Source organism: Salminus brasiliensis, chromosome 16 (genome assembly GCF_030463535.1).
Source record: "Salminus brasiliensis chromosome 16, fSalBra1.hap2, whole genome shotgun sequence".
Classification (NCBI taxonomy): Eukaryota; Metazoa; Chordata; class Actinopteri; order Characiformes; family Bryconidae; genus Salminus; species Salminus brasiliensis.
In genome coordinates, this window is record NC_132893.1 from 29910886 (window position 1) to 29937420 (window position 26535).

At 40.4% G+C, this 26535-nt stretch overlaps 1 protein-coding gene across 5 annotated transcripts; it reads left to right on the plus strand.

The window, feature by feature from the left end:
- The first annotated feature begins 2166 nt into the window (after positions 1-2166).
- On the plus strand, positions 2167-25613 carry pip5k1ba (phosphatidylinositol-4-phosphate 5-kinase, type I, beta a). 5 transcript variants are annotated; one of them, XM_072658873.1, is made up of 16 exons: positions 2167-2287; positions 8905-8977; positions 9359-9424; positions 13151-13281; positions 14076-14193; positions 14373-14525; positions 15479-15778; positions 17694-17890; positions 20156-20236; positions 20404-20452; positions 21170-21254; positions 21384-21524; positions 21920-22055; positions 22237-22342; positions 23668-23704; positions 24575-25613. In XM_072658873.1, exons 2-15 carry the CDS (start codon positions 8957-8959, stop codon positions 23683-23685), a joined length of 1602 nt encoding a protein of 533 aa, XP_072514974.1. In that variant the 5' UTR covers positions 2167-2287; positions 8905-8956; the 3' UTR covers positions 23686-23704; positions 24575-25613. The 5 variants fall into 5 exon arrangements, with proteins under 5 accessions (XP_072514974.1, XP_072514976.1, XP_072514977.1 ...); XM_072658875.1 differs by having other exon boundaries at positions 22240-22342; XM_072658874.1 differs by lacking the exon at positions 2167-2287 and adding an exon at positions 8589-8607.
- The last annotated feature ends 922 nt before the right edge of the window (positions 25614-26535 follow it).

The window sequence follows — 26535 nt, forward strand, 5'->3', positions numbered from 1 at the left end:
TGAGGCGACCCAGTCAGCTAGCATGGTAATCCATGAGTACTTTCAACGTACCCTAAACTGTAAAATGATCAACAGTGGTATCTAAGTAGTTTTAATGCTGTAAGGTGTGCAGCAAAATGTGTCCTCAGCATTTGACCCATCTGTGCTAGTGAACACACACACACAGTGAGCACATACACACCCAGAGTGGTGGGCAGCCAACTACAGTGCCCAGGTAGCAGAGAGGGTGAAGGGCCTTGCTGAAGGGCACAACAGTGGCAGCTTGCTGAGCTCGGGTATCGAACCCACAATTTAAGGTATGGTAAGAGATTTAAGCACATGCTAAGTACAGTAGAACTGAGAGAAACCCCCAATCATTATTTTCCCAAATAATTAAAGACCAATTCAACACCGGTTAATTACAGTTTATGTCATATTTGTGCAATATAATTTAATATAATATAATCTACTTATACCTTCAAGTCATTTCTACACCTCTTATAATGTGATTAGATGATCCAGTATCCAGTTTTATACATATTTTATACATATTTGAATATTTTAAATACAGATTGTGCTCTGAGAGTTCATCTGCAGGTCTACGGGACAGGTTATTGATTTTATGAGCTGCGTCATTGCTTCGTGGTCATAAATGATGATAACAAATTGAGAACCCAGCTCAGTGAGCCTGCGTGAACACGACAGGAGCGTAATAGCGACTGGAAGTTCAGTCCAGTGAACTGAACCGATTCATTCTAATTGTCTGTTTAAAAGAATCAAAAGTCCGATTCAATATTCATTGAATCACAAGTCGAGTGTATTCTCACATATATCCTTGTTTGGGGTAAAAATATATATATATACATATATACACATATATATGTATATATATATACACACACACACACACACACACACATATATATATATATTTATATTTACATTTACATTTGTGGCATTTAGCAGACGCTCTTATCCAGAGCGACTTACAAAGTGCTTTGCTATTTACCCAAGAAAACTATTTAGCTATTTAGAATTGACTAATAGTTGAAAGATACCTCTAAGCTTATATTATATATATATATATACACACACACACATATTTATACATACACACACACACACACATACACACATATATATATATATATATATATATATATATATATATATATATATATATATATATATGTAAATTGTAAAGAAAAAATTGTTTAAAAAATCTAAATGTATTTACAAAGCCTGGGTGATTCAGTGAAGTTGATGTTCTTCTCAGTTAAAGAGTTAACCCAGCAAACTAAAGACAAATAATAATAATAATGTTAATTAGTGTTTTTAACAAAGAAGTTTGCTCTTATATGTTGATAAACATTTTTTTAGAAGCTGATGGAGAGCAGGGTAACATGATGGAATAGGCTACTGCAGCCTGCTACACGTTAGCCTCTAAGGTTAGAAATTCAGATTATTATGACCTTGGTCATAATAACATTTCTTCTACTGACAAATTTTACTAATTGACTGATTGATAAATCCATACTGGTCTAGAGTAATTTGTAGTATATATATATATATATATATATATACGAAAACACACACACACACATTTACTATCATTCATTCATTCATTCTAGATTGATTTTAGATCATTCTAGATGATTTTAGACCATTCTAGATGATTTTAGACCATTGCTGTGAGGATTTGATTGCATGAGGTCAGGATGTTGGATGATCACCACCCAACCTCATTTCCAACTCCCCAACTCATTAAAAAGGTGTTGGATGTAGCACCACCCATCATTCTAGACAACACAGTTCTACTGCTCCACAGCTCAAAGCATGTGGGGCTTTATACCCCTCTACCTCACACCTGGCATTAGGCATGGTGCCAATAAGATAATTTTTATATATATATATATATTATATATTATATAAATATATATATATATATATATATTTTTTTTTAATTATTATTATTATTATTATTTTATATATATTTTTGATGGCATCTGAAAACGTTATCAGATGTTTATGAAGTCTCCTATACATATAGCAGCCACAAACTGCAATGTGTGTTGCTGTTGAACGTGTGAATCGGTTCGTCTGGTGTGTTAAAAAAAAGAACCGATTCGAGCGAACCGATTCGTTGGCTAGTCGGGCATCGGGCAAGTCTGAATCATTAGGCTTCTACTCTACACGAGCGCGTCGCGTGAACGTCAGCGCTGAAGCAGAAGCTCCTCGGTGAGAAAGAGCTCCGGACTGCGCTCCGAGGAGGACTGCTCTTCACTCCTGCATCCCCTGCAGAAGCTCCGTGAGTTCATTCTCCTGTTCAGTAAAAACGCTGTCGCTGCTGCTGAACTGCCAGAGCCGTGAACACGAGCTCGGATCACAAACAGAGGCTGTGCTGGGAATTAGCCACGTGTTTAGATTCAGTCTCGCGTGTTTATATTAATGTCAGCGTGTATTAATATACGAGCTGGATCTTCTCACCTCAGCAAATGACCTATTTCATGGCTTTAGACTGTGCTGTAGGCAGCTGTAGTGTGTTGTAGGTGCTGCTGCTGTTATACACAGTCATGTAGGAAGATCATAATATAGATATAATCATATTTTATACATAGAATAATTATTAGGACACACATTGAAAACCTTCATCTGTCCAAATCACATTGCTCCAAATGTCCTGGACTCTGTGTAGGTACCTCTGGCAAACCTTAGTCTTGTCCGGACCTGTGTGTGTGTGTGTGTGTGTGTGTGTGTGTGTGTGTGTGTGTGTGTGTGTGTGGTTCCTCCTTGCACACCTCCCATAAAATCAAGCTAGTTTGGTCTCTTTCTGATGGTAGATGCTTATATACTTTAATATCAGCTGTGTCAGGAGCTACCTGTAGGCCCTGTGGGACATTGTAGGATTGCTGGAGACTTCTTCACAAGTCCTCAGGGTCTGATCTTGGCCAAATCTTGCTAGGACAGCCTGCCTTGGCCATGTCAGCAGTTGTATTTGTGTTCTCCTCTTGTAAATGATGTAGAGGACAGTGGATCGAGTGGCTGATTTTCAGTTGTTCTGAGACCTGTGTGACCCCTCTCCAGGCTCATCTGCATCTACAACCTCCTAAGGGGCCTCTAAGAGGTATTTGGATCTGGCCATGGTGGTGATCCCACTCACCACAACAACCAAGAGCAACCCAGACTACAATGGCTGGGGTTTAAATAAGACAGTCTCCTCCAGAATCCTGTCTAGCCATGACTCTAATCATCTGCAGCTGCTGTCCTGCACCTTACCTCTAATTTTCGACATTTTCTGTAGTAATAAATGTGGGGGTGTTCTAATATTTTCCCAACAAGAAAACTGCATTTCTATAAATCTATAAGTTATAAATCATTTATGGCATGTTTTGGTTGTTTTGTAAGGTTTTAATGGAGTCCTATTTTTCCCCACATGACTCATTTTGTCAAAGAGGGAAATCCACTTTTTGAATATTGAAGAAATGACTTCCTCATAAGCGTATAGGTGGAACAGGAGCTGTAGGCCTAACATAAATACATACAATAAACCGATAATCTGGATAATAATCATTTCCATATACAAACAGGCAGCAGAGTTACTCCTACAGAGCTTATACAGATGCTGCGTTACTTTCCATAAGCGCTGAAGGAGAGCCAAAGAAGGGCCTCCGAGCAGAATTAGGGCCGTGTTTGACTCATGTTGACGTCCCAGTAAATCTCAATGAAGTGTGTCATCCTTTCCAAGCTGTGTTACAATGGAAAGTCTTTAGGTCTGAAGCTGTGTCGGTGCCTCTAGGTGTTTTGTGTTGCTTACATTAGCTTCTCAGCTGCCATTTAAGCTTCATTTCAGTGATGGATGTCCCTGTTTGCTGACTGGGGCTGAATGCGTCACGTGCTTGGCTTTTTACGTCACCGGTCATTTGTGCTCTCCTCCTCCTCCACCAAGTGCAAACACATCAAGTCCTCGACCCATATCCCTCAGTCCAGCTTTCAATGATATATGAAGGCTAGGGCTGGGTGTGTATGTATGTATGTATGTATGTATGTGTGTGTGTGTGTGTGTGTGTGTGAGAGAGAGAGAGAGAGAGAGGGAGAGAGGGAGAGGGAGGGCTGGTTAATTGTAATCTATAAGTGGTTTCGACCAGAGGAGGATGGGTGACCTCTCGTGAGTTCCTCCTAAAGCTCAGGGTGGTCCAGTGGACTAAGGGCCTGCCACTATTACACGATGGTTTGAATCCCAGGTCGCGAGTACAGAGAGAGTACAGTTGGCCTTGCTCTCTCAGGGGAGGGTTGATGGCACTTCCTCCTGACATCACTCCTAGTCTGTTAGCTGTTGCATCTGAGCTGGGGAGCCGTGCTTTTCTAGGCACCCGCTGGCTACCTAGCGATGCTGCATCAGTGGCAGTTCACCCTCCTAGTAATGAGGGAATTGCAAGGTGATAATGATAATATACATGAACTGTCTATGGATGAAGACCACACCACTATGTCCTCAAAATAATCCTAGGCCTGTCACGATAATGACAATATCGACTTATCGTACAAGATATGGACATGACCTCGATCATTTTAACTAAGCTCAAACTTATTCTCTGAATATTCTTGATTAACAGTCCATTGCTCTTTAAAAACTCTAATATTATACTATGCTATTATAATTTCATTTGTCAAATTTAGCACCTTCTGTTATTGACTCTTTAAACACAAAATGTACCATCGTCTGCCACTAAGCTTTGTATCTAAACTATTGATTAAGGATCGATTGTGTTTTGGAGAAGCGCTGCAAAAAATCATAAACATAATCACAAAAAAAATATTGTGATACTCAAGTGTAACCATATTGATCGGGTGTGTGTGTTTGTGCAGTATGCGCTGTCTGCCGATTGGGTGATTTACAGGACGCTGAGTGCTGCTGGTGCTGGCGTGTAACCTTTTCCAGTTTCGGATTAGGAAACACAATAAAATGTGGAACATGCCGACCTGCTTCTAATTGTCCTGATGTTTATAGGGAAGGCCTCAGATCCCGCTATGCTAATTAGTGACCTGATGCAGTGAGTAGTTCTCATTCACTGAAGTCTGTTATTTTTCTCTTTCTGCTTCCCCATTGGTCTACCAGTAAGTCTAACCAGCAAGTCTACCACGCTGGTCCACGTCTAGTAGATCTGCTGATAACAGATCTGATAAGTTTGGACACCCCTTTTTAATCAACAAATTAACAATTGTTTGCCAATTTTAGAGCACAGATCTGTTTATTTGCTTATTTATTTAACATATTGGAGTAAATATAATATGCTATATGTGCCATAATATTTCTACACATCTTATTTAGATGTTTCAGAGGATCTGTTTACTTATTGACACTTAGAAAATGAGCAAAAACCTGTCAATTGACCAGGGGTGCCCAGAAGGCCAAAAAAGGCTTGCCCATAGGCATATTTCTATACGTTACGTGAGGGAAGTGTGTTGGAGCTGTTCAGACAGGTTTTTAGATAAACATTGTTTTTATCTGAGACGCATCTTGTCCTATCCAAAAGTTTATACACCAGCTTTTCCAACGCTTCTTCTGGACTCACCCTGTGCTCTTCTAGGAAGGTCCTAGATCTTGGGACTCTGGCGTGAGGATTTGATTACATTACGCCATTAGAGCAGCAGTCAAGTCAGGTACTTCTGTTCGACGTTTAGTTCTGGATCTTAATGCCGTCTCCAACCCTGAGGGTACTAGGTGAAGCTGTGTAATGCTAGAAAACCCAGTTCCACTGCTCCTCAGCCCAGGGCTGTATAACGCTCTGGCTGATGCTTGGCTTGTATCTGTGTTCTTAGAAGAGACGTCTCCAAACTTTCGGCCATATAGGGCTGGTTTTCCACACCCAGGTTAAGGCTAATCCTGGACTAAAAAGAATGTCCAGCGTTGATTCACAACTGGCACTTCTATGTAGTCCGAGACCAGGCTTAGTCAGTGCCTGGCAAACCATCTCATAGTGTATGAAGGGTCTGTGTATTAGTGTCTGTACTACATTTGATTAAATGGGGCAGGAATGAAGCAGCCCTGTTGTAAACTCTGCTTTACTGCTCTGCTTCTAATACAACAACAAAGGCTCTGTCTGTTCAATGAGGGAGACACTGAAGATAATACTCAGCACATTCTTCTCACTGTTACACAACTATACACTGATTACCTTTCATTTCCCCTGTGTTGCATTTTGCATCTGTACACACATTCAAATGAGCACATGCATGTTTTTAATCAATTCCTTAATAGTACAGTATTGCTTTCCCCTTAAGGCCTTGTTATACCATCAAATGACCAGCCTTAAAAAGGGAACGCCGCTGATTTATCAACTGTCTGTATAGTCAAAAGATTTTGATTGAATGTCATTCAGGCCGCCAGAGTGGCTTTGGTGTAAAATGCTCTGAAACTGGAGGCCTGAGACTTCTGATAGGTTTATGATCTGGTTTTGGGCTAAAATATAGCACGAAAAAAAGCTAACGCTGTGCAGACAAGATAAGGGAGAAGGGCTGAACAGGGGAAAGGATCTTCAGCAAGTCTGCACACCATACTACACGCCATACTAAGGTGATCTAGGAAAGACAGCAGCACTAATCATTAGACGGTGTGTTTCGTTCTGAGGCAAAATAACAGGGTTGTAAATAGGCTTGTTAAACCACATCTACGAACAGTAAATGCCATTGGCCCTTATAACTTGAGTGGGACTAGAAATCAAGGCCTTCTACTTTTACAGGAGTAATATTTTACCAGCCAGGCTTGTACTTTCACTCAAGAGAGGGATCTGTGCCCTTTGTCCACCACAGTCTTTTTCTTTTCTTCGCTGACGTATTCTTGCTACTATTCTTAGTTCTTAAAACAATACGCTCCCTGTACCTTGTTTGTTTGTTTGCTGTTGGGGATGGTGGTGTGGGGGGGTGTTGAGCAATACACGATTAGGTAAGAAATAATTACCTAATCTGTATTAATTAGAAACAGAGGCTCTACGGGAGGAAACTAGTCAGAGAGAGAACTCTCGGACAGCTCACAGGGTTGGACCAGGCTTGGCCTGTAAGGTACGTATTGAACACCCCTCTCATTTCTCTGATGTGTGCAGTTCTAGGCTGTTGGATAAAGGACATTTGTAGGGTCTATTATTTCGGTTCTGTAGGACAGAGATGAGCTGTGGGTTCAAGGGATTGAATCACTTGCTTCAGTTTTGGTTGTGTTGTTCAGTTAAGACAAAGATTCACCTTTTGAAAGGTAGGGGAGGCATATTTCCTGGGAGGGGAGGACATGTGGTCTAATGGTAGACTAGCACAGTGTCCCATCATCATGTTGTAGAATCATTGACTTCTCATTACTTAGTTATGTTGTTGTGTACCTACCAGAGAACTCTAGACCGAAAGCAGACACTCTTAACTTTTAATGTAAGTTTATTTTATATTTATAAAAGTTTCTATATATATATCCCATTGCTGACAGATTGTACCTTCAATATTGCAGTTTTACAGGAGAAGAAAAAAGCCTATTTAAAGATCTTACTAAGTTATTTCAGAGTATTTCTGTTGGTCCACTCACCATAAAAGGTGGACCCGATGTAAAGAACTGCCAGACTCAAATGAAAAACAAAGTCCAAATTGGCAAAAATTGAGATGTAAGGTTTTGTCTTTGCTGACGTGCGTACGTGTATATCCCCATGCAATTTTGGAGCATTTCTATTGGTCCATTTATCATGAAATGGCACAATATAGAAAGACCAACTGCCAGATTCACAATATGTGACATAATATGGCTAAAATTATGATATTAGATTTTGCATGTCCAGCGGATAGATGGAGAGACAGAATACAGTTAAAAAGTTAAAAATTCAAGTTAAAGTTTTAAGTTAAAAATTAAATTGCTCTTATAAAACTGCTTATTCATTTATTCATCGACTGGTGGGCATAATCTGACCAGCTTCTTCACAATGACTTACACTGACCGCGTCTTCCCCTTTTTTCCCTCTCCTGTAAAATGCTCAGCTTTGGACAAAACACAAAGTTTTGTCCAGACAGCAACAGTGTGTGTGTGTGTGTGTGTGTGTGTGTGTGTGTGTGTGTGTGTGTGTGTGTGTGTGTGTGTGTGTGTGTGTGTGTTTGGAAAGTTATACTGTACCAGCCTATGACATTAGCTTTTATGAGCAGGGTAGAAACCTTATTACGACACCGTCTCGAGAGAGTTTAAGCAGAATTTGTAACTCAGTCCTGGGAAAGGCTTAAAGAGGCAGCTTTCGGTTTATACAAGGGGAAAAAGAACAGTCACACATGGACGTTTTCTCAGGACCGCTGTGTGTGTGTGTGTGTGTGTGTGTGTGTGTGTGTGTGTGTGTGTGTGTGTGTGTGTGTGTGTGTTATGCAATTGGGGTGTGACTTCTGGTCCTCTGGACTCTTTGCTATGAAGCATGGGAGGGAGTCTGCTCGGAATATCTTTGCCATGGCTGACGAATAACGTTGGCAAACTTTTAGTCTTGGCACTTGTTCTGTAATGTATCAAGTACAGCATTTGTTGAGTTATTAAAAAGACAGAGGACCGATTTTGCAGCCGCCGTCTCTGTCCTGTGGCCTTCAGCTGAGTCTTCTGAACACACCAGACGTTGTTGTTGTGTATGTTTCTTTTTTTTCCCTGCAATTTGTTCCGATATTCTGAGAACGAGGGAATCCGTTGTAATCTGTAAGCTTTTCTCCCACTCATCCTCTTCCCTCCTACATGCACACGCTTCCTGTGTGACACGTTGGCTTCGACTGTCTCTTCATCTGTGGTGCAGCCACGCATATGTAGCCTGATCTTTTCTTTCACTTTCTATATCAGTCACGCACAGACGTCCCGCTAACCTACTCATGTTCTGCCCTCTCTCTCTCTCTCTCTCGCCTTCTCTCTCTCGCGCACGCTCACTTTCTCAGGACTCGAACGAGGTTCGCTTTGGCCCTGGATATGCACCGCTCGTGAGAACACATGAAAAGGGCAGTTTACAAGGTAAGGAAACACACCCGTGTCTCGTGGTGTGAAGGCGAAATCCGTCCAAAATGAGAAATTGGGTTGAGAGAGCCGTGCTGTGTCAGAAGGTGATACGATGTGCACAAGTATCTCATCAGCCTTTGATCTTTTAGCGAGAACAGGAACAGGCCACTTCCTCCTCTTCTTGTAAAAATCAGCACAAAGCTCACTCAGCACATGGATGCTGGGTTCCACTTCTAAAACCAAACCATCATTTGTTCATATATAAAATATATCAGAACTTTGAGGTTAGTGTGAAGTGTCCAAGTGTAATTGCTTTTGTTGGAATAGATTTTTATTTCATGTTTAAACCAGTATTTTCATTTTTTTTTTCTTTGTTTTGTTTTGTTTAAACAATAGATGTCTGCGTCAACTGAATCCGGAGGCGGAGGACCTCAAAAGAGTGCAAGCAAAGATCACAAAAAGGTATGAATCATACCACACATCGCACTTTGTTTTGTTTTTTTACCACACACAGTTAGTTTGCAGCAATGAGACGATTCTGATTTATTACTTGTTGGTTAGCGATGGGTGGTTTTGCCAAGTCACCCAGTTTACCTTTTTAAAGATGCCAAAGAATTTATTTATTTATTTATTTGTTGTTTGATGTGTAAATAGTAATTACGTGAATAGTAGTTTATATGGCAATTCTCAGCCTATTTACCCCCCTGTTATTTTGCCTCGGAATGAAACCCGGACGATTTTCCTTTTGCAGAGGGCTTCTGGGAAAATTATTGGCACTGGCGACAGCTTACAGAACCCACACAGTATAGCATGGTTTTAACACCATAACAAAAATGACACTGTAATTATTCCAGAGGCTTATCAGATAGTGTTGCTGTCCTGTCCTTGTGTCCTCTCAGTGCTGTTAGCAAGCTGAAGAGATTGTAGCCAATTAGCTTTTAGCCTTGCCCCACTCGCTTCCCTGGATTTGGCTTTCTCGAGTCTTACCATAAAAAAATAAAGAAATATATATATATATATATATATATATATATATATATATATATATATATATATATATATATATATATAAATATAAAGCTCCAGTTTGTTTACAAGGAAGCGGAAGATGGAGAGAAGAGATGGTAAACAGCAGTAAACTTCACTGACTTTTTGCCTAGCGCAAATCTGTTTGCTTATATTCTGATGAGTCATGAATAAGTGCTATATATAAAAATAAATTGTGTGTATACATATATATATGGCCAAAAAATGAAATGCATTTATTTAATTTATTTATGGCCACCGCTCAGTGTGTGTATGTATAGATGTTACCTTTGAAAAGAACCATATCTCAGTCTAAATTTATCCACCGCCTCGTATCTGCGTCAGGCTCCCATCTTCAGCCGACCACATTAGTGGTGTTAACCTCATTCGTGCACAGAGTGCAGCACATTTTGCAGCTTCAGTCCTTTCAGGTCAAACCCCCCAACATGTTTTTCCTCACGAATGGACAATGTGGTGTTTGTGCTCCAAGCTCTTTGCGGATTAAGTGGGATTTGATTATCCCACTCCCGATTTCTCGCTCTTAACGGTCTGGAACGCTGTGTTGTGCCGCTGGTTACATAACGGCCATCGTACTGTTAGTGTGGCACAACATGTGTAGTAGAGGTAAGGCGGAGGTTAACGTTATTAGGCAGATCGGAGAGCGTGTTTGCCGACAGCGCGGACTCGCTCCGGTGTTTGGAGAGATTCCCATCGTTTTCAGGACAGTTGCAACATAGCAGCCAAAAGCACATCAGGGTTCATCTAAGAGTGCTTAGATGTTCTCTGGCTGGAGCGTTGTGGCTCAGGCCACAAAAGTCACAGCTTGTGTTTCATTCTAAGATTTGTTTTTTCATTAATTTATTTCTTTTTAAAACCAATAAAAGATTAAGAAATGAATTTTTCAGACATGTTGATGAATGGCTTTTGAGGCATGGTCACACTACAGACAGACCCTTGTGTTTCATTCTAAGATTTGTTTTTTCATTAATTTATTTCTTTTTAAAACCAATAAAAGATTAAGAAATGAATTTTTCAGACATGTTGATGAATGGCTTTTGAGGCATGGTCACACTGCTGTTGCAGGTCATAGGCTTTGTTCACTTTACAAGCCTCATCAATCCGTTCCGATTTTGGCTCAGAACAGATTGGGCAGGTTACGGTCATAAATTGAAGTGACCTGGGTCTGTCTGTAATGTGAGCGAGTCTGTCCCTGAAACAGCACGTCTACACACATTGATGTGTTCTCAACTGCTCGGCATGGCATCAGTTTAGGGATAAAGTCCCACCCTTTAACAAAAAGAGCCAGTCAACTTGTTGGTTACGACAGGCATGGAGGAGGGTCGCCCCATCCATACCATCAAGCGCAGTACCCAGAACAAGCCGAGAAATGGGATTATTTGTGAATAATTGAGCCAGACTCTACAAACTATTCATGAGGATTTAGTCATATCTGATCAGTAATCTAAAATGCTTCCATTTCGATGTCTCTTTATTTTGATCTCTCCCCAGTTACAGAGAGCATGGTCTCATATGGCTGAAAATGACTGTCTGGTGGTGCTGCAAAGATGGCCACCGAGTGAACAAACGTTCCTATAAAGACTTATATATGACCTCGGTCACCAACAGCCCCAAGCGCATGTACAGAACAATCCGATCTGACAAAAATGCCCAAGATTTGGATACAAATCCAAATCCAATTTTTTTGTTATTATTATTTGGGTTTTTTGCATGTCCACACAGCCCTGAAACGGTTAGATTTGACTCACTTCAGCCTGGTAATGTGAACGTAGCCATAGACTTAGCCATAGACTCTAGTTTAAAGGGAACTTCTCCAGTTGGGCACCTTCTCAAAACTTGAGAAGCATCCAAGTTCACATCTACACAATTTTGTCTTGACCCTGAAAGTAGTTGCTCTGCTGAAATGGTCTGAAATTTGCTTCTGGAGCTGGAGGCTAATGTAGCTAACACGTTTTGAAAGTTATAGCCGCCAGTTAGCGTATTATTATCTATTAAAAAGAAACTCTGTCAGATAGAAAGTGTAGTTGCAGTCGTCTTAAAGCCGTAGTATGGTCTGTTGGATGTTCCTTAACAAATCATGGTGCTTTGAGACCAGTGTGAAGTGAAGATTTAGGCAAGCTAACTGGAGAGGTACACTAAACGTCCAAATGTTTGTGGACACCCCTGCTAACTAATGCATTCAGCTACTTTAAGTTACACCCGTTGCTAAGACAGATGTGCACAGCTTTAACTAGTCTTTGTAGAGATAGTACTACCGATAGAATAGGACTCTTGGACTCTCAGTCTGGTCACTGAATGCAACCGTATCTTCACAGCAATGCGCCGAAATCTAGCAGAAAGCTCTCCCTGGGCAGTAGAGACAGTTACTCCAAAAAAAGTACTGCCAATAGAATAGGACTCTCTGGAGCAGAAAAACATGAACCTATCCGCACCATGCTGCCTAATGCCAGGTGTGGGCTAGAGGGGTATAAAGCCCTCCATCATTGAGCTGTGGAGTAGTGGAACTAACTGTGTTCTCTGGAATGATGGTGCTCCATTCAAAACTTGAGGGATGGGCTGACCTTAACACATTTGTAGCTGAATGCAATCAGGCCTTCACAGCAATGTTCCTGTAGGATAAACTTTTTTTTTATACCCTTGATTTTAGAGAAAACAATGAATGAGTAGGTGTCACAATACTTTTGTCAATATAATGTAGCTTCAGTGACCTATCAGCAACATTGGCCACATTGCTCCAGAGCAAATTCTAAAGAAACTTTGGACTTCAAAACTTTGCTGACTGACTGTGTCACCTGAGTTAAGGTGTTCTTACCTGTGTTGCTGTGTGGACTATACAAAACACCTGGAATTTTATGCCACGAGGAAAGGGGGGTCTTTGTGCGGGACTCATTAGAAGGACAGATGTCACATTTCACAAGTCGAATGCCATATGCTTGCACCAAAAAAAGACTTCTTGGAAATACAAGACCAAGCCTTCACATTAGCCTTGTGCTTCCTTCTCTCAGTGTTTGTGTTGCTGATAACACCTATCTTTATGGCTTCACATTGGTATATCCTGTTCCTGCCTCTGAATATGACCTGCATTGCAAAACCCTGCATTTAGCAGCCTGTGGTTGCTCTCATTTCGCCTGTGTTTGCTTTCAGCCTACAGCAGAGGCAGTGAGGGGAGCCATTCAGCTTGGAATTGGCTACACTGTGGGCAATCTGTCCTCGAAGCCAGACAGAGATGTTCTCATGCAGGACTTCTACATGGTGGAGAGCGTCTTTCTTCCCAGGTATTTATACACACACACACACACACACATATATATATATATATATAACTTGTTGAGGGGTGTAGCAGGGACACTCAGTTAGGGTTGCCTTATCATGTTATCACGTTTTACAGTTGCTGTAACACACCCAGTTCCACTAAACTCGCCCATGCAAAATAGTAATGTATTGAAAGTGTATACTGTATGTCCAAAAGTATTGAGACACCCCTTCTAATAAGTAACAAAACAATGGGATACTGTGCATGCCCAACATCAAGTGTCTGCTAGAGGGGTATAAAGCCCCCCAGCACTGGGATGTGGAGTAGTGGAACTGCATTCTCTGGACCTGGACATTCAGAGTACCACAAACAAACAAACAAAAAAAAAACATGCAGTCATACTATACACTGTGACCAAATGTTTGTGGACACCCCAATAATGAATGCATCTGTTGCAACTTGAAGATGTGCAAATGCACACAAACAGCTTGTCTAGTACCTGTAGAAAAAAAAAACATCTGTCTTGTCACTGAATGCAACCAGATTCTCACAGCAATGCTCCTCCAAAATGTAGTAGAAAGCCTTCCGTGGACAGTAGAGGCAGGATAAACTTTGTTGTTGTTTTTTGAGCCTTGATTTTGGTATAATCAATGAATGAGCAGGCGTCCCAATACTTTTGTCCATGTAGTCTTACTTTGATCCTACTATATGATTTTTACATTTTAGGATTTATTTAACAACAATAAACACTAAGCTGTGTATATGTCTCTGTAAAACTGGTCTGTGACACTGTGACTGTTTGGTTTTCGCTCATAGTGAAGGCAGTAACCTGACCCCAGCACATCACTACCCCGACTTCCGCTTCAAAACCTACGCCCCGGTGGCCTTCCGCTACTTCCGAGAACTGTTTGGGATCAAACCAGACGACTATCTGGTGAGCATTCGAAAGTTACCTGAGACCTGCCGAGTAAATTGTGCCATAAGTGACTTCCAGGACTGTCTGGAGGCCGATGCACTGCAGCACAGTTTTGCTACATGGTTGCTTTTATGAGTTCATCAGACGTTTGTTAGACATTTGCGTTAACGATTGTCCTGTTCTTTTGTTTTTTGCAGTATTCCATTTGCAACGAGCCTCTAATTGAACTGTCTAACCCAGGAGCGAGCAGCTCCTGGTTCTACTTAACGAGTGACGATGAGTTTATCATCAAGACTGTTCAGCACAAAGAAGCCGAGTTTCTGCAGAAGCTGCTTCCTGGCTATTATATGGTGCGCTACACTAACACCACTCCACCACATCATGATGAACAGGAACTATTTCATCATCAGGAACTATTTACATTAGTCATGTTCTGAAGTTTGTTGTTTGAGAGAAAAATGAATAGATGTTCCTGTAAATGTGTCAAATAATGCAACATTTCTAAGATGGTACTATTCCAATTTATTACACTACATACTGTAAAACACACACACACACACACACACACACACACACACACACACACACACACTACACAGCACCTGACTTTTGGTTTCTTCGTTTTGCACTGGAGCTGTGAGGTTAGCTAAAGTGGTTTACATGTTGTGAAATCTTATGCATCAAAAAATGGACAGAAGTACAAACGCAATCCAAGCTTCAGGATGGCTAGTACTACTGTCTTAGCCAAAAGTATTGGGACACCTGCTCATTCATTGTTTCTTCTAAAATTAAGGGTATTTAGAAAAAAAATATTTTGCTTAATTTTGTATCTCTACTGTCCAGGGAAGAAGGCATTTTACAAGATTTTACAGCATTGCTGTGTAAATTTGATTGCATTCAGCTATAAGAGCATTAGTCGGGACAAAATGTTGAATAATCACCACCCACCTCATCCTGACTTGTCCCAAAAGTACTGGATGGAGCGCCAGCCATCATTCCAGAGAACACAGTTCTTCCACTGCTCCACAGCTCAATGCTGGGGGCTTTATACCCCTTTAGTCCACGCCTGGCATTAGTGCCAATAGGTGGATGTTTATCTGCTCCACAGTGGCCTATTCTATTGGCAGTACTTCTCTACAGTGACTACACACGGTGTGTGTGTGTGTGTGTGTGTGTGTGTGTGTGTGTGTGTGTGTGTGTGTGTGTGTGTGTGTGTGTGTGCGCGCATTTGCACATCTGTGTCAGCAATGACCAAATCCACTGTTTGTCTTTTATTAAACCTATACAATCCTCCCTATTGCAGAACCTCAACCAGAACCCGAGGACACTCCTGCCAAAGTTCTATGGCCTCTACTGCGTCCAGTGCGGAGGAGTCAATATCCGGCTGGTGGTGATGAACAACGTCTTGCCTCGTTCTCTGACCATGCACTACAAATACGACCTGAAGGGTTCGACGTACAAACGACGGGCTTCGCGCAAAGAACGAGGCAAATCCTCACCCACCTTTAAAGACTTGGACTTCCAGGAGATGCATTTTGAAGGCCTGCACTTCGACGCAGACACGTACAACGCCCTGATGAAGACGCTGCAACGAGACTGCCGGGTCAGTTACTGTTACTGGTGAATGAATAGATTTTAGAGGTGTGAAAGTGAATCACCATGCATTGCTCTGAGGTCCACAATTCAACTGCATCAATATTAAAGCAGCATTGTGCAGCAATTTTACCTGACACCTCTCGCCAGAACTGAATAACACTGCGTAACCTGAGTCATATTACTCTACCACCTCAGTCCACATGCTTCTCTCACTTTCAGTGACAGTTCTGTATCTCTCAAAAATCCAGAAATGCTTGTAATCGTGTCTTTTAGGGGTGGCTTAAAGCACAAATTCCATTTCCGACTGTAGGGGGAGCCCAGGAGCCAGAAAAAACAGTTTCTTGCATAATGCAGCTTTAAGACTAAAACAGTATCTGGTTGACCTGATCAGATGAATTCCCGACACTGTCTGAGCTACAGTAATGTGCTCATGGTCATGAAATAGCAGCTCATTTCGGTCCATTTAACCACCAGGTGATTTGGTGGATGCCGGGGTCATGTATACATTCTGTTATGACATAATGAAAGCAGGGTAGTTTTCATCATTTCCGGAGTCTCAATGAGCTGATTAAAATCTGGCCTGGTAGATGGGACATACTGGCCTTTTCACCTTCAGCTTATCCACCTCTGGACAGCACTGCACAGGGCACCTGATTCATTAAGGAGCTTAGGAAACCAGTCTCAGCCAGAAAAAAACAGCTTATTTCTAATCTCTATGGACAAGAGAATTTGCATCAAGAGTGTGTGACAGACCTGTGAGGTAACAGAGTGGTTAATGTCCCCTAATAAGGGTTTTTCTGTTTGCTTTCATTAGGATTTGCTTTTAAACATTCAGTTACATGAAAGCACCATTGCAGGATTGTTCAGTTCCAGTGTCCTGCACAGCTTGGTGATTTCACTTGTCTGGAGTCTATGGGCATTTTCTCAATTTTGGCCTCTTTTGGCATTGTTTTTTTTGGCTTAAATTCAGCTAATTAAAGGCACTTGCGAAAGATAATACCCACATGTTTTACAATTTCAGCCCGCTCTATAATGAGACCTCATGTGTCCTAGAGCACCATGTGAAGAGATACTCCATCCCTAAACCTGAGAAATTAAAGTCCATTTTAGAAATTCTTAATATTTCCTGTAAAAAAAACAAAAAAACAAAAAACATATATTTACTCATGTGGACAAATTGGGTTTAAATGGGTTCAAATCCATCAGTTACAGAGGCAGATGAGAGGCAAACGAATCCACCAGTTAGACACAGCAAGTCTACAGCTTCAGGAAGTGTCTGAACCGTACATCTGCGCTGTATTATCACAAATGAGAATGTTAATAGAAACATTTAATGCATCGATATGTTTGTAGACTCCAGATCATTAAACACACCCACTAAACCTGGCAGTTAACATGAGTTAAATCAGATGTGCTTCAAAGCTAGGAAGTCACCAAACTGTTCAGAACTGAAAGTTTGTATTGTATAAATGTATTAGAAATATATTATTATTATTATTATTATATTGATATTCAAATAGCTTGGTTTCTAGGCGGTTGTTATGATATTCCAAGTGGTTGCTTTGCGCTTATGATATTTCACGAGTTAAAGACCCCAATCTTGGCAGCTCAGCAAACCCAGATATCAACCACGACACTGTCCGCAATAATCCAGTGGTCTAACCACTGAGCCAACACTGCCCCATCTACGACTGTGAATGTACTAATTGCACTGTAGAAATGCAACCACAAAATCCTGGTTCAGAAGAGCACATTATTTATATTTTTCAGCTCTAATCAACATTTTTTTTGCCATAGAACCATCACCTCCAGTTATTTTTTAATGAATTATTCACTTTAACTCTATATTTTTATATTCCCTTTTTAAAAGTCTTACAGCCCTGAAGTAACCGTATGGTGCTTTGATACTGATGTCTGATCAGGTTCTGGAGAGCTTTAAGATCATGGACTACAGTCTGCTGCTGGGGGTCCATGTGCTGGGTAAGAAGATACGGGAGAGAGGAGGCAGGGGAGACAGCAGGCGGCAGGGAACCCAGAAGGTTCTCTACTCCACCGCCCTGGAGTCCATTCAGGGAGGAGGCAAACCAGCCGAGCCTCTACCAGACACTGATGACGAAACGTGAGTGGGACTGTGTGAACTTTGCAATGCAGGTTTAAATTGGGGATCTCCAGTGGATCGGGATCGAGGCTGATCCAGGCATATTTAAAAGGATCTGATATCAAGGTGTTCAGAGCACCATCTGGTGGCCTCAAGCTGCCATTAAAGGACATTATTGCCTGTTTGGCAGCAGTAAGGACGTTCTCAGATGCTAGATCATTTTTTTAAATAATTTTCCATGACAGATGTCAGTGTAGTTCTGTAGAAATGTTTGGTTTGCACTTGGTTTAGGAAAGGGTCATCGGCAGTGTAGCACATGCAGGAGGCACGACATGACGCAAAACATTTACTGCAGAAATAGCATAGGCTCTTGGTTTCCTGGCAGTCGCATGAGAAATGCCATCAACACGCCCACTGTGAATTTTCCAGATAATGACCTGTTCACACTTGGGCTCACTTGGACGTTGCTCGACTTTGTACTAAGGGTCTGGCAGGATAACGCCTGGGTACTGTCCGGTACAACTGAATTGGACGCTTGCGTTCACATGTACAGCTTCTCCAGATAATGTCCGGAAAAGTTCTAGGTTGCGTGTCTAAAAGGGGCTATAGACTTCCAGGGCTGGCGTAGAAGACGCAATTTTGCTTACTCACAGACTGACTGACTGACGAACCTTGTTGAAATGCCTCTTGTTTACCTTCACATTTTCTCATGCTGATGGTCTGAGGACAAAGCTAATAAGTATATGTTGGGTAATCTTGGGTAAGCTGTGGTTGTGTTTCCTTTCTTGAAATACTATTGTAAAGTGCGGCCAGCATTGCTATTGTTAGCCTAGCTGTTGCATCATTAGGAATGTTATTGCAGTGTTAGGATCGCCTATCGCTGTTTTCTGCGTTATTGGGACATTAGTAGTGCTGCTGTGCCGGCTGCTGTTCTCCCCCAGTGTCGCTACTGCGGCATTTGTCATAAGCCATGTTCATGAGGTCCTGGGCCCTCTGGTCTACATCTTATGGCTCTAAGGGTAAAGCTTCCTATAAGAGTCCTATAAGAGGCAGGGTCACATGACTTGGTCCATGAAACAGAGGTAATTTTATACCACATAATCTTTTTCAGAATAAGGGGAAGATATTTTGGTCCCAAATTCCCTATTTTTGAAATGCTGTTGTTGATTCTATGCAACTAATGGTGGTCTGGCAACACTAGTCTTGCTTGTTTTTATTTGATCCTTTGCCTATTAGCTCCTGTTTAAAGCTAAAAGCACATTTGAGGAGAATTTTATTACATTAGAAATCAAAACACCCTCCAAAAGCATCTGTGTGACTTAGTGATCTGATGCCGTTTATACAGTTGGACAAATTTAAATATTCAGGAACAAATTCTTAACTATTTGGGGACCAATTCTGACCTATATAGATAACATTAAATCTGTAACTGACTAGTCTACTAGCAGAGATGGGCTTTTCCTTTTATTTGAATTAATTTATTATTAATAATTATTTTGAATACTAATTATTTCATTATTTTATTAGTTATTTACTTGGATGTTGGGTGGAGTATAATAGTGGGAAAAGGGGATCATGATTAGAAGTGGGGTTTTTTTTATGAAAATATCTAATTGTGACTTGTGCTTGCAACTTGTACTGTTATATCTTTAAAAATTATTATTTAAAGAAAGGGGGGGTAAAAGCACATTTGTGGAACCAAACATGTGTAAACTGATTGACTACGTCTGTAGATGCTTTGTTGAACAGCTTTGTTAGGGCAGTGCTGAGTTACTGCTGTTTCTGCTGTGTGGAGTTCCTCAGTACAAACGGTGCTTTCCATTAGTGACCCATTGACATTTCTTCTGACTGTACAGCGAGCATGATGGCCACTGTAAGATGTTCCTGTTAAGGGAACTGATGAATCACAGGCTGTTACTCACAGAATCAGTCAAAAAAAGCCCACTATTTTCATAGTCCTGCACATCCATGTTCAGTGGCCCATTCTGCTCGAGGCTATCCTGACTGAGATCATAAAAATGGGAATTCTTGATGATTAAACCCTGCAGTTTTCCAAACACAGATTAATCCTGGCCTTTTATGGTCAGATGTTATTTTCCATGGAAAATCCATAAATCCTTTTAAGTCTAGAACCAAGCTAAATCTCTATCTGCTAATCCAGCCTTTGCTATATTATGAAAAACAATCCAGTGTATGAGTATATTCTTCATTATTCATGATATTCTTCTTTTAAATGATGCTTTTTTTTTAAATGATTTTAAAATGATTTATTTCCCTGTTTTGTAGAATGGGTGGGATCCCTGCTAAACACAAAGATGAAAAGTTGCTGATCTTTTTGGGAATCATTGACATCCTGCAGTCTTACAGGTATGGATCAAACGACCAGAAATGGACTTGTATTAAATTTATAGTTCACAGAGTTGAAGTTTAATCAGAAAGTGATTTGGCAGGATATGTGGATACGAGCAATGTTATATAATCAGCATGCAAATATCAAATGTTACATCACTGCTTGTTCTGTCTTTGCTGTAAAGATTCATCAAAAAGGTTGAGCACTCATGGAAAGCTCTTGTACATGATGGTGTAAGTTCCTATGTTTTTATATTCTTCATTAATCCCTAAAACTGTTATACATTTTTTCTCCTTTTCTTTTTGTTGTGCTGTTTTTATATTATATAAAACCAGTCCTGTCTGTCCAGTGTTTGTGCTGTTGGTTTCTAAGGCTACTTTCACACAGCAGGGAAAAGTGGCCAAAATCCAACCTTAGCGTCATATGTGACAGATGTGTTATCTGTGTGGCAGTGCAGGCCACAGAAAACACACTGAATCTGACATTTTCAGTTCTGATTTGGGCCACTTTTATATGTAGTATTAAAATCTGATGCATATTGGATTTTTACGTCAGTCTAACTCCTCATAAATGCATGCTGAGGACAGGGGGAAATGGACAACAGCAGTGAGGGAGGTTTTCAGTGGCGGGATAGTGAAGTAACAGACCTCATAAATATCTGGGGTGATGTCTTTGTTCTAACTAAATTAAAAGGCACATATTGCAACAACCAGGCATTTCTAAAGAAATGGCCGGACGTGGCCACAGGAGGGCGCTGCTGCAGCGTCCAAGGAAATTAAAAAGCTTATAAACTAAGTTTAAAGAAAATTGAATTGGGACAACTTTACCTGCTGTGTGAGATAGAGTAGCCTATAGCACTTTTTGGCATTTAAAAATGGCACCTGATTATTATTATTTATTTTATTTTTTGTGCAGTTCTGGATAGGTAAACTATTTCATGCTTTTTGTAGGACACCGTATCGGTCCACAGGCCGAATTTTTATGCTGACAGGTTCTTGAAGTTTATGGGAGGGACTGTGTTTAAAAAGATCAATCGTAAGTGCTGCCCTGTCTTCTCTCTTATTTCCTCAAAATTAACCATCTGAAATGGCAAAGCCTGTTTTTTCTGTTTCTCAGTTCCATTTCTTTTTCTGCCATTTGTACTTTTTTACTTTTTTTGAGTAGCTCTTCGGGGTGCCTCCTCTCGGAGGAAAAGAAGCTCCATCCAGCCCATCAGGTCCGTGTCACAGGAAGTCCTCACGACTGTTAAGGAGGAGACGACTGAAGAGAGGAAAGCACAAAGCATGGAAAATCTAGATGAAGCAGGTATACATATTTCTCACACACACACATACACATACACACACACACACACACACACACACATATATATATATATATATATATATATATATATATATATATATATATATATATATATATATATATATATATTGGTGTGGCATAGACTTCCATTACTGATTATTCTAGGAGCTTCACGGCACTACATTACGTACAGAGATAAGAGAGGAAATTGTACTTTACGCATTTGTACCCTTGCTTTAAACTGCCTGGTTTCAAGTTTTAATAATTAAAAAATGTATTCTCGCTGTTGTTAATGTATGTTTTGCAAGTCCCATGATTAAACGGACACTTATATTGTCTCCAAACAGGATCATACATATTTATTGATTTGCTGTTTTGACGTCTCTCAATGCCAGGTTCGGGCTCCTATCAGAAACCTGATCTCATTCCAAGCTCTAACAATCTGAATGTGACCATCTCGGCTGCTACCATGTCCTCCAACTTCTCTTTAGATGACCTTACGCTCGAACGGGAGGAGAATGTAGATGACAGGTGACCTTTTTCACTGTTAAGCTAAACTACATTGGCAGTGATTGCTCTGTATATTTGGAACCATCTCTTTTGAACTTGATCACTTTTTCCAGATCTGATACTGTCACTAACATTAACCCCTTATCCATTTAAAATCCTTTTTGTTTTGTTTCGTTTCAACAAAAACAAATCTGTGGTCCAGCAGTGGTCATCGTCGAACCTCCAGCTCAACCCTGGCTCTAGAAGACAGTGCCCCGCCAGTGTCCCCCCAGAGCAGCACCCCTGACTCAGAGCTTGATGTGTACTTGGTGAGTGCATTCTGTTGATATATAGAAGATTAAAGTGATGGTTTGGCCATAAACCTTTACCTTTACCTTTATAAATGAACTGAACACAGATTTACTCATTACGTCAGTCGAGACATTAAAGAACTATTGTAGTTAACAAGTAATGAAAATGTATACCTTCCTGCATTGTGCGTAGGTAATAAATCAGCCCATTATTTTTAATTTAAACACGATTTTCCCTCCAAGGCACTAGTTTTAGCATCCATGATGGACATGGAATGATATTTTGGATCATGGATTGAAATCTTGGGTATTGGCCAACACTGATCCAATGTTCTTTAAATAAAATGATTCAGAAATATGATTTAAAAAAAGAATAGCTAATTTTAAGCACACACGCCATCAATAAAATTGTCTATTTTGAATTGAGGCACTTTACATAACACTACAACGACCATTTTTGGCAGATTTTCTGAGATGTAATATCTTTGAATAGGCCCCCCAATGCCCACCTATCTGACTCCTACTATGGTAGTAGATATTGGAATATGAAATATAAATATATATAATTGTAATATGTACAGGACGCACACAGGATTGAGATTGCGTTACTCTCAGACCCATGGTGCAGAAATAAATATCAAATATTTAAATAAACATTAAATATTAAATAACACAAAGCAAGAAATTGTACTATACTAATTTGGAGGAAGTGTATAGTGTCTGTATAAATAAATAGAGGTCCCTGACTGACATTGACATCAGAAGTAAAGTGTCATCTGCAGCAATGTACTTATAAAGTGTATGAATAAAGTATATGGATAGAGCTCCCTGAAATGACATAAAAACATAAAGTGACATAGGCAGCAGATTAAAACTCTGGGTATGGTCCGTGCAAATATAAACGGTTGCATCTGGTTTGCCTCCAGAAATATGGGTAAAAACAGACCAATGGTCTGATCATCAGCTACAACATGATCAGATTAAGTGATCTAAGTTCAGACAGGAGGGAACAGATATTTGGAGAGGTTTGAGAGTCGTTTCAAGGTGAAGGAGCCTTAGACTCGGACATCTGATGGTGTCTGAGGCAAGCTAAAAGCTAGTCGAGCTAGCATGATTGTCTGAGACTAGCGCAGCAGCTGATCCCCAAAAAGAGGAGGCAGTGCCAAGTGAACACAAACTGCAGACAAACCAAAACTCAAGTTTTTTAGTGACCGATGTGGAACTATACAGGCAGGTCAAAATTGCATGTGTCAGCTGTGAGCGTTTTAGGTGTGCTCTTTTTACGTGACAATTAAAAGTAGGCCATCAAACTCGTAGTACTTAAACCCTCTCCTCTCCCGCAGGACGAAACGCCCAGCTAACACCACCACATCACACAGTGTAAGTGTGTGGATGTTACTGGATCAGATTGCATCCATTCTATCCATCCATTCCCATCCAACATTTTTTTTTTTGCTGATTTGGGCCTGAGATCCATGCGCATCCATACGCATCCACACCAATCGTCCATATCTTATATGGCCTATATACCTTATATGGACTATACATAATGTCTTTGTGAAGCTCACTGTTACCATGTGGTCATTCCATCACTGTTTATTTTGCCCCCTCCCCCCCATGTTCCCCCAATTGCAACAGACTGTTCCTTGATTACATCGTTTCTGTAATATCACCATTTAATTACTCATTTAAACCACTATTTTTACATTATTCGCCACAATTGACAGCAGCCTGATACACTAAATGGACAAAAGTATTGGGACATCTGCTCAGTCAGGGTTACTTCCAATATTCAGCGCATTAAAAAAGTAGGAGTAACTGTCTCTACAGTCCAGGGAAGAAACTTTCTACTAGATTGAGGAGCATTGCTGTGAGGATTTTATTGCATTCAGTGACAAGAGCGTTAGTGAGGTTTAGGATTAGCCTTCTGGAAGCACTCACCATGGAGCGCTCTAGCCCACACCTGACATTAGGCATAATGCCAATAGGTTCATGCTTTTGTGCTCCAGAGAGTCCTATTCTATTGGCAGTACTTCTCTACAGGGACTAGACAAGCTGTGTGTGTGTGCATTTGCACATCTGTGTGGGTAATGGGTATAACTTAAAGCAGCTGAATGCATTCATTAGAAGGGGTGGCCACAAATATTTGGACATATAGTGTATCTCATCACCATCTCAGTCAGCATAAGCCTTTGTTCCTTAATCTGTCCTAAAAACACTAACCGTAATACATGAATCTTTCTTTTCTAGTGATATGTGAAGTCCGCTGAACTGGACCTGCTAGCTGAATGCAATGTCTACAAGAAGATCAAGCACAAGATGGACATACAATCTGTTAGCCATTTTCCTTCCACAGTTTGCAAAAGAGTACTTCAGCCAAAAATGCTAAAGTGGCTAAAACAGTGGAAGCTGGTGGAACCCCAGTTAGCGCTAACTGAATGAGACCGTCCTAACTTATGGTTAGCGCTCATGTCTTCATGTTTTAGCCATGTTAGCATGTTTTTGTGAAGTATCCATTTTAGGCGGTGCTCTCAGACGGGGTCAATGCTGGCTGTTGGCGGTCTCAGAGGGTCACTGACTCTGAAATTGCACATTACATCTGAATTCCCTCGCTACTAATTGCTGCTAATGAAGAAAGGGCTGAGACAGGCCTCGAGTGTAAATGGCAGAGATGTACAGCTTTCTACTGTTGTGTACTTCTGTGTTGGTTGGAAGGTGTGGATGCGCGGTCTCAGCGCTGGGACCCCACTACACTGCCAAATTCAAAATCTGAACATCCTCTACTTTCCACATCAGGCGTCTCTCAGAGAGAAATGAGCTAAAGCGGGAGTGTTACAGGAGCGAAGACGCCTTGGAATTAGGACCGAATGACCTTTTTATGAAGTTAAGATCTGTTTACCAGTCCTGAAAAAGCTTTTATTTCTTTGCAGATTTGTTAATTATCAACATCTTGCATTTCAGACCAGGTCATGTGGGTACTGTTGTTGGTTATTTCTGAGAAATGTCTTAGAAATAGGTTACGATCTACTTCTCTTAGTGCCAAAAAATGCTTCAATCATTGATAAGAACGGTGAAATATGATCTGAAGGCACAAATCAGCAGTTAGTGATGTGGAAGAAGGCTTTCCACATTAAAGGATTCTCATTGGTCCTTTATGAAATATTTCTATCTTTAAAAAAAATGTATATTATTTTAATTACATCTCGAGTAATATATTTGAAGTGTTTGTGTATTTATAGAAAAGTGTATAATAGTTGTTGTGCTATTAAAAGCTCCATCTGTTAAGAAATGTGTGCTGTGTTTGTTGAATTTGTACATCTGAAGACTGTATAGAGTTCTGTGTTTTGGGTAGGAAGTGGGCTGTCCCCTTGTGTAAGTGGTCCGTAATCCCAGTTATTAACCCAGAATCAGGCATACTTCTGTGCGCACACCTGATTTAACACATTAGAAGCTTATCCGAGTCTTAAAGGAGAAGTCCGCTGTGTCAAACGTTGTGCCTTATTCGCTTGTTAAGACGTAAACAAAGTCATTGAAAGTGGTTTGAGGTGAAATGCGCTTTTATGAAGAATTTGAGTCTGGATTTTGTTCTTATGGCCGTGGTGGTGAGACCATGAACCAGGAGTCAGAAAAATAAATCTACATTTTTTTAAAGAGCTATATAACAAAATTATTACAGAAAGTGGTTACAAATATGTTGTTAGATGACCGAGACACTGGTTTATGATAATTGTGAGATGATTGTCGTCTAAACCTAAATAACATGGAGGTAAGGAAGTTGTTGTATGGCACAGTAGTCCACAAAGTAAACATTTATTATTATTATTATTATTATTATTATTATTATTTTGACTATTTGTACATATAAGACATACATGTTCATTGGCCATTGTGGATAGAAAATAAAATGGCTATATTCGTGTTGGAGCCATTGATCTCTGCTTCACTGGTTCACTGCTGTGTTTATCTAAAGGACCTTTTACAGAAAAATAAACATTATTTTTATGTCACATTTTTTACAAACAGGGGTTACAGAAGCATTGCTTGAAGACTGAGACACTGCTTTATTATAATTTAGACATGTGATTTTTGGTCTAAACCTAAATAATATGCAGGTAACAAAGTACCCAAAGTAAACATTATTATTAGTAGTAGTAGTAGTAGTATTTTGCCTTTATGTATATATGACATATACATGTTCATTGGCCATTTTG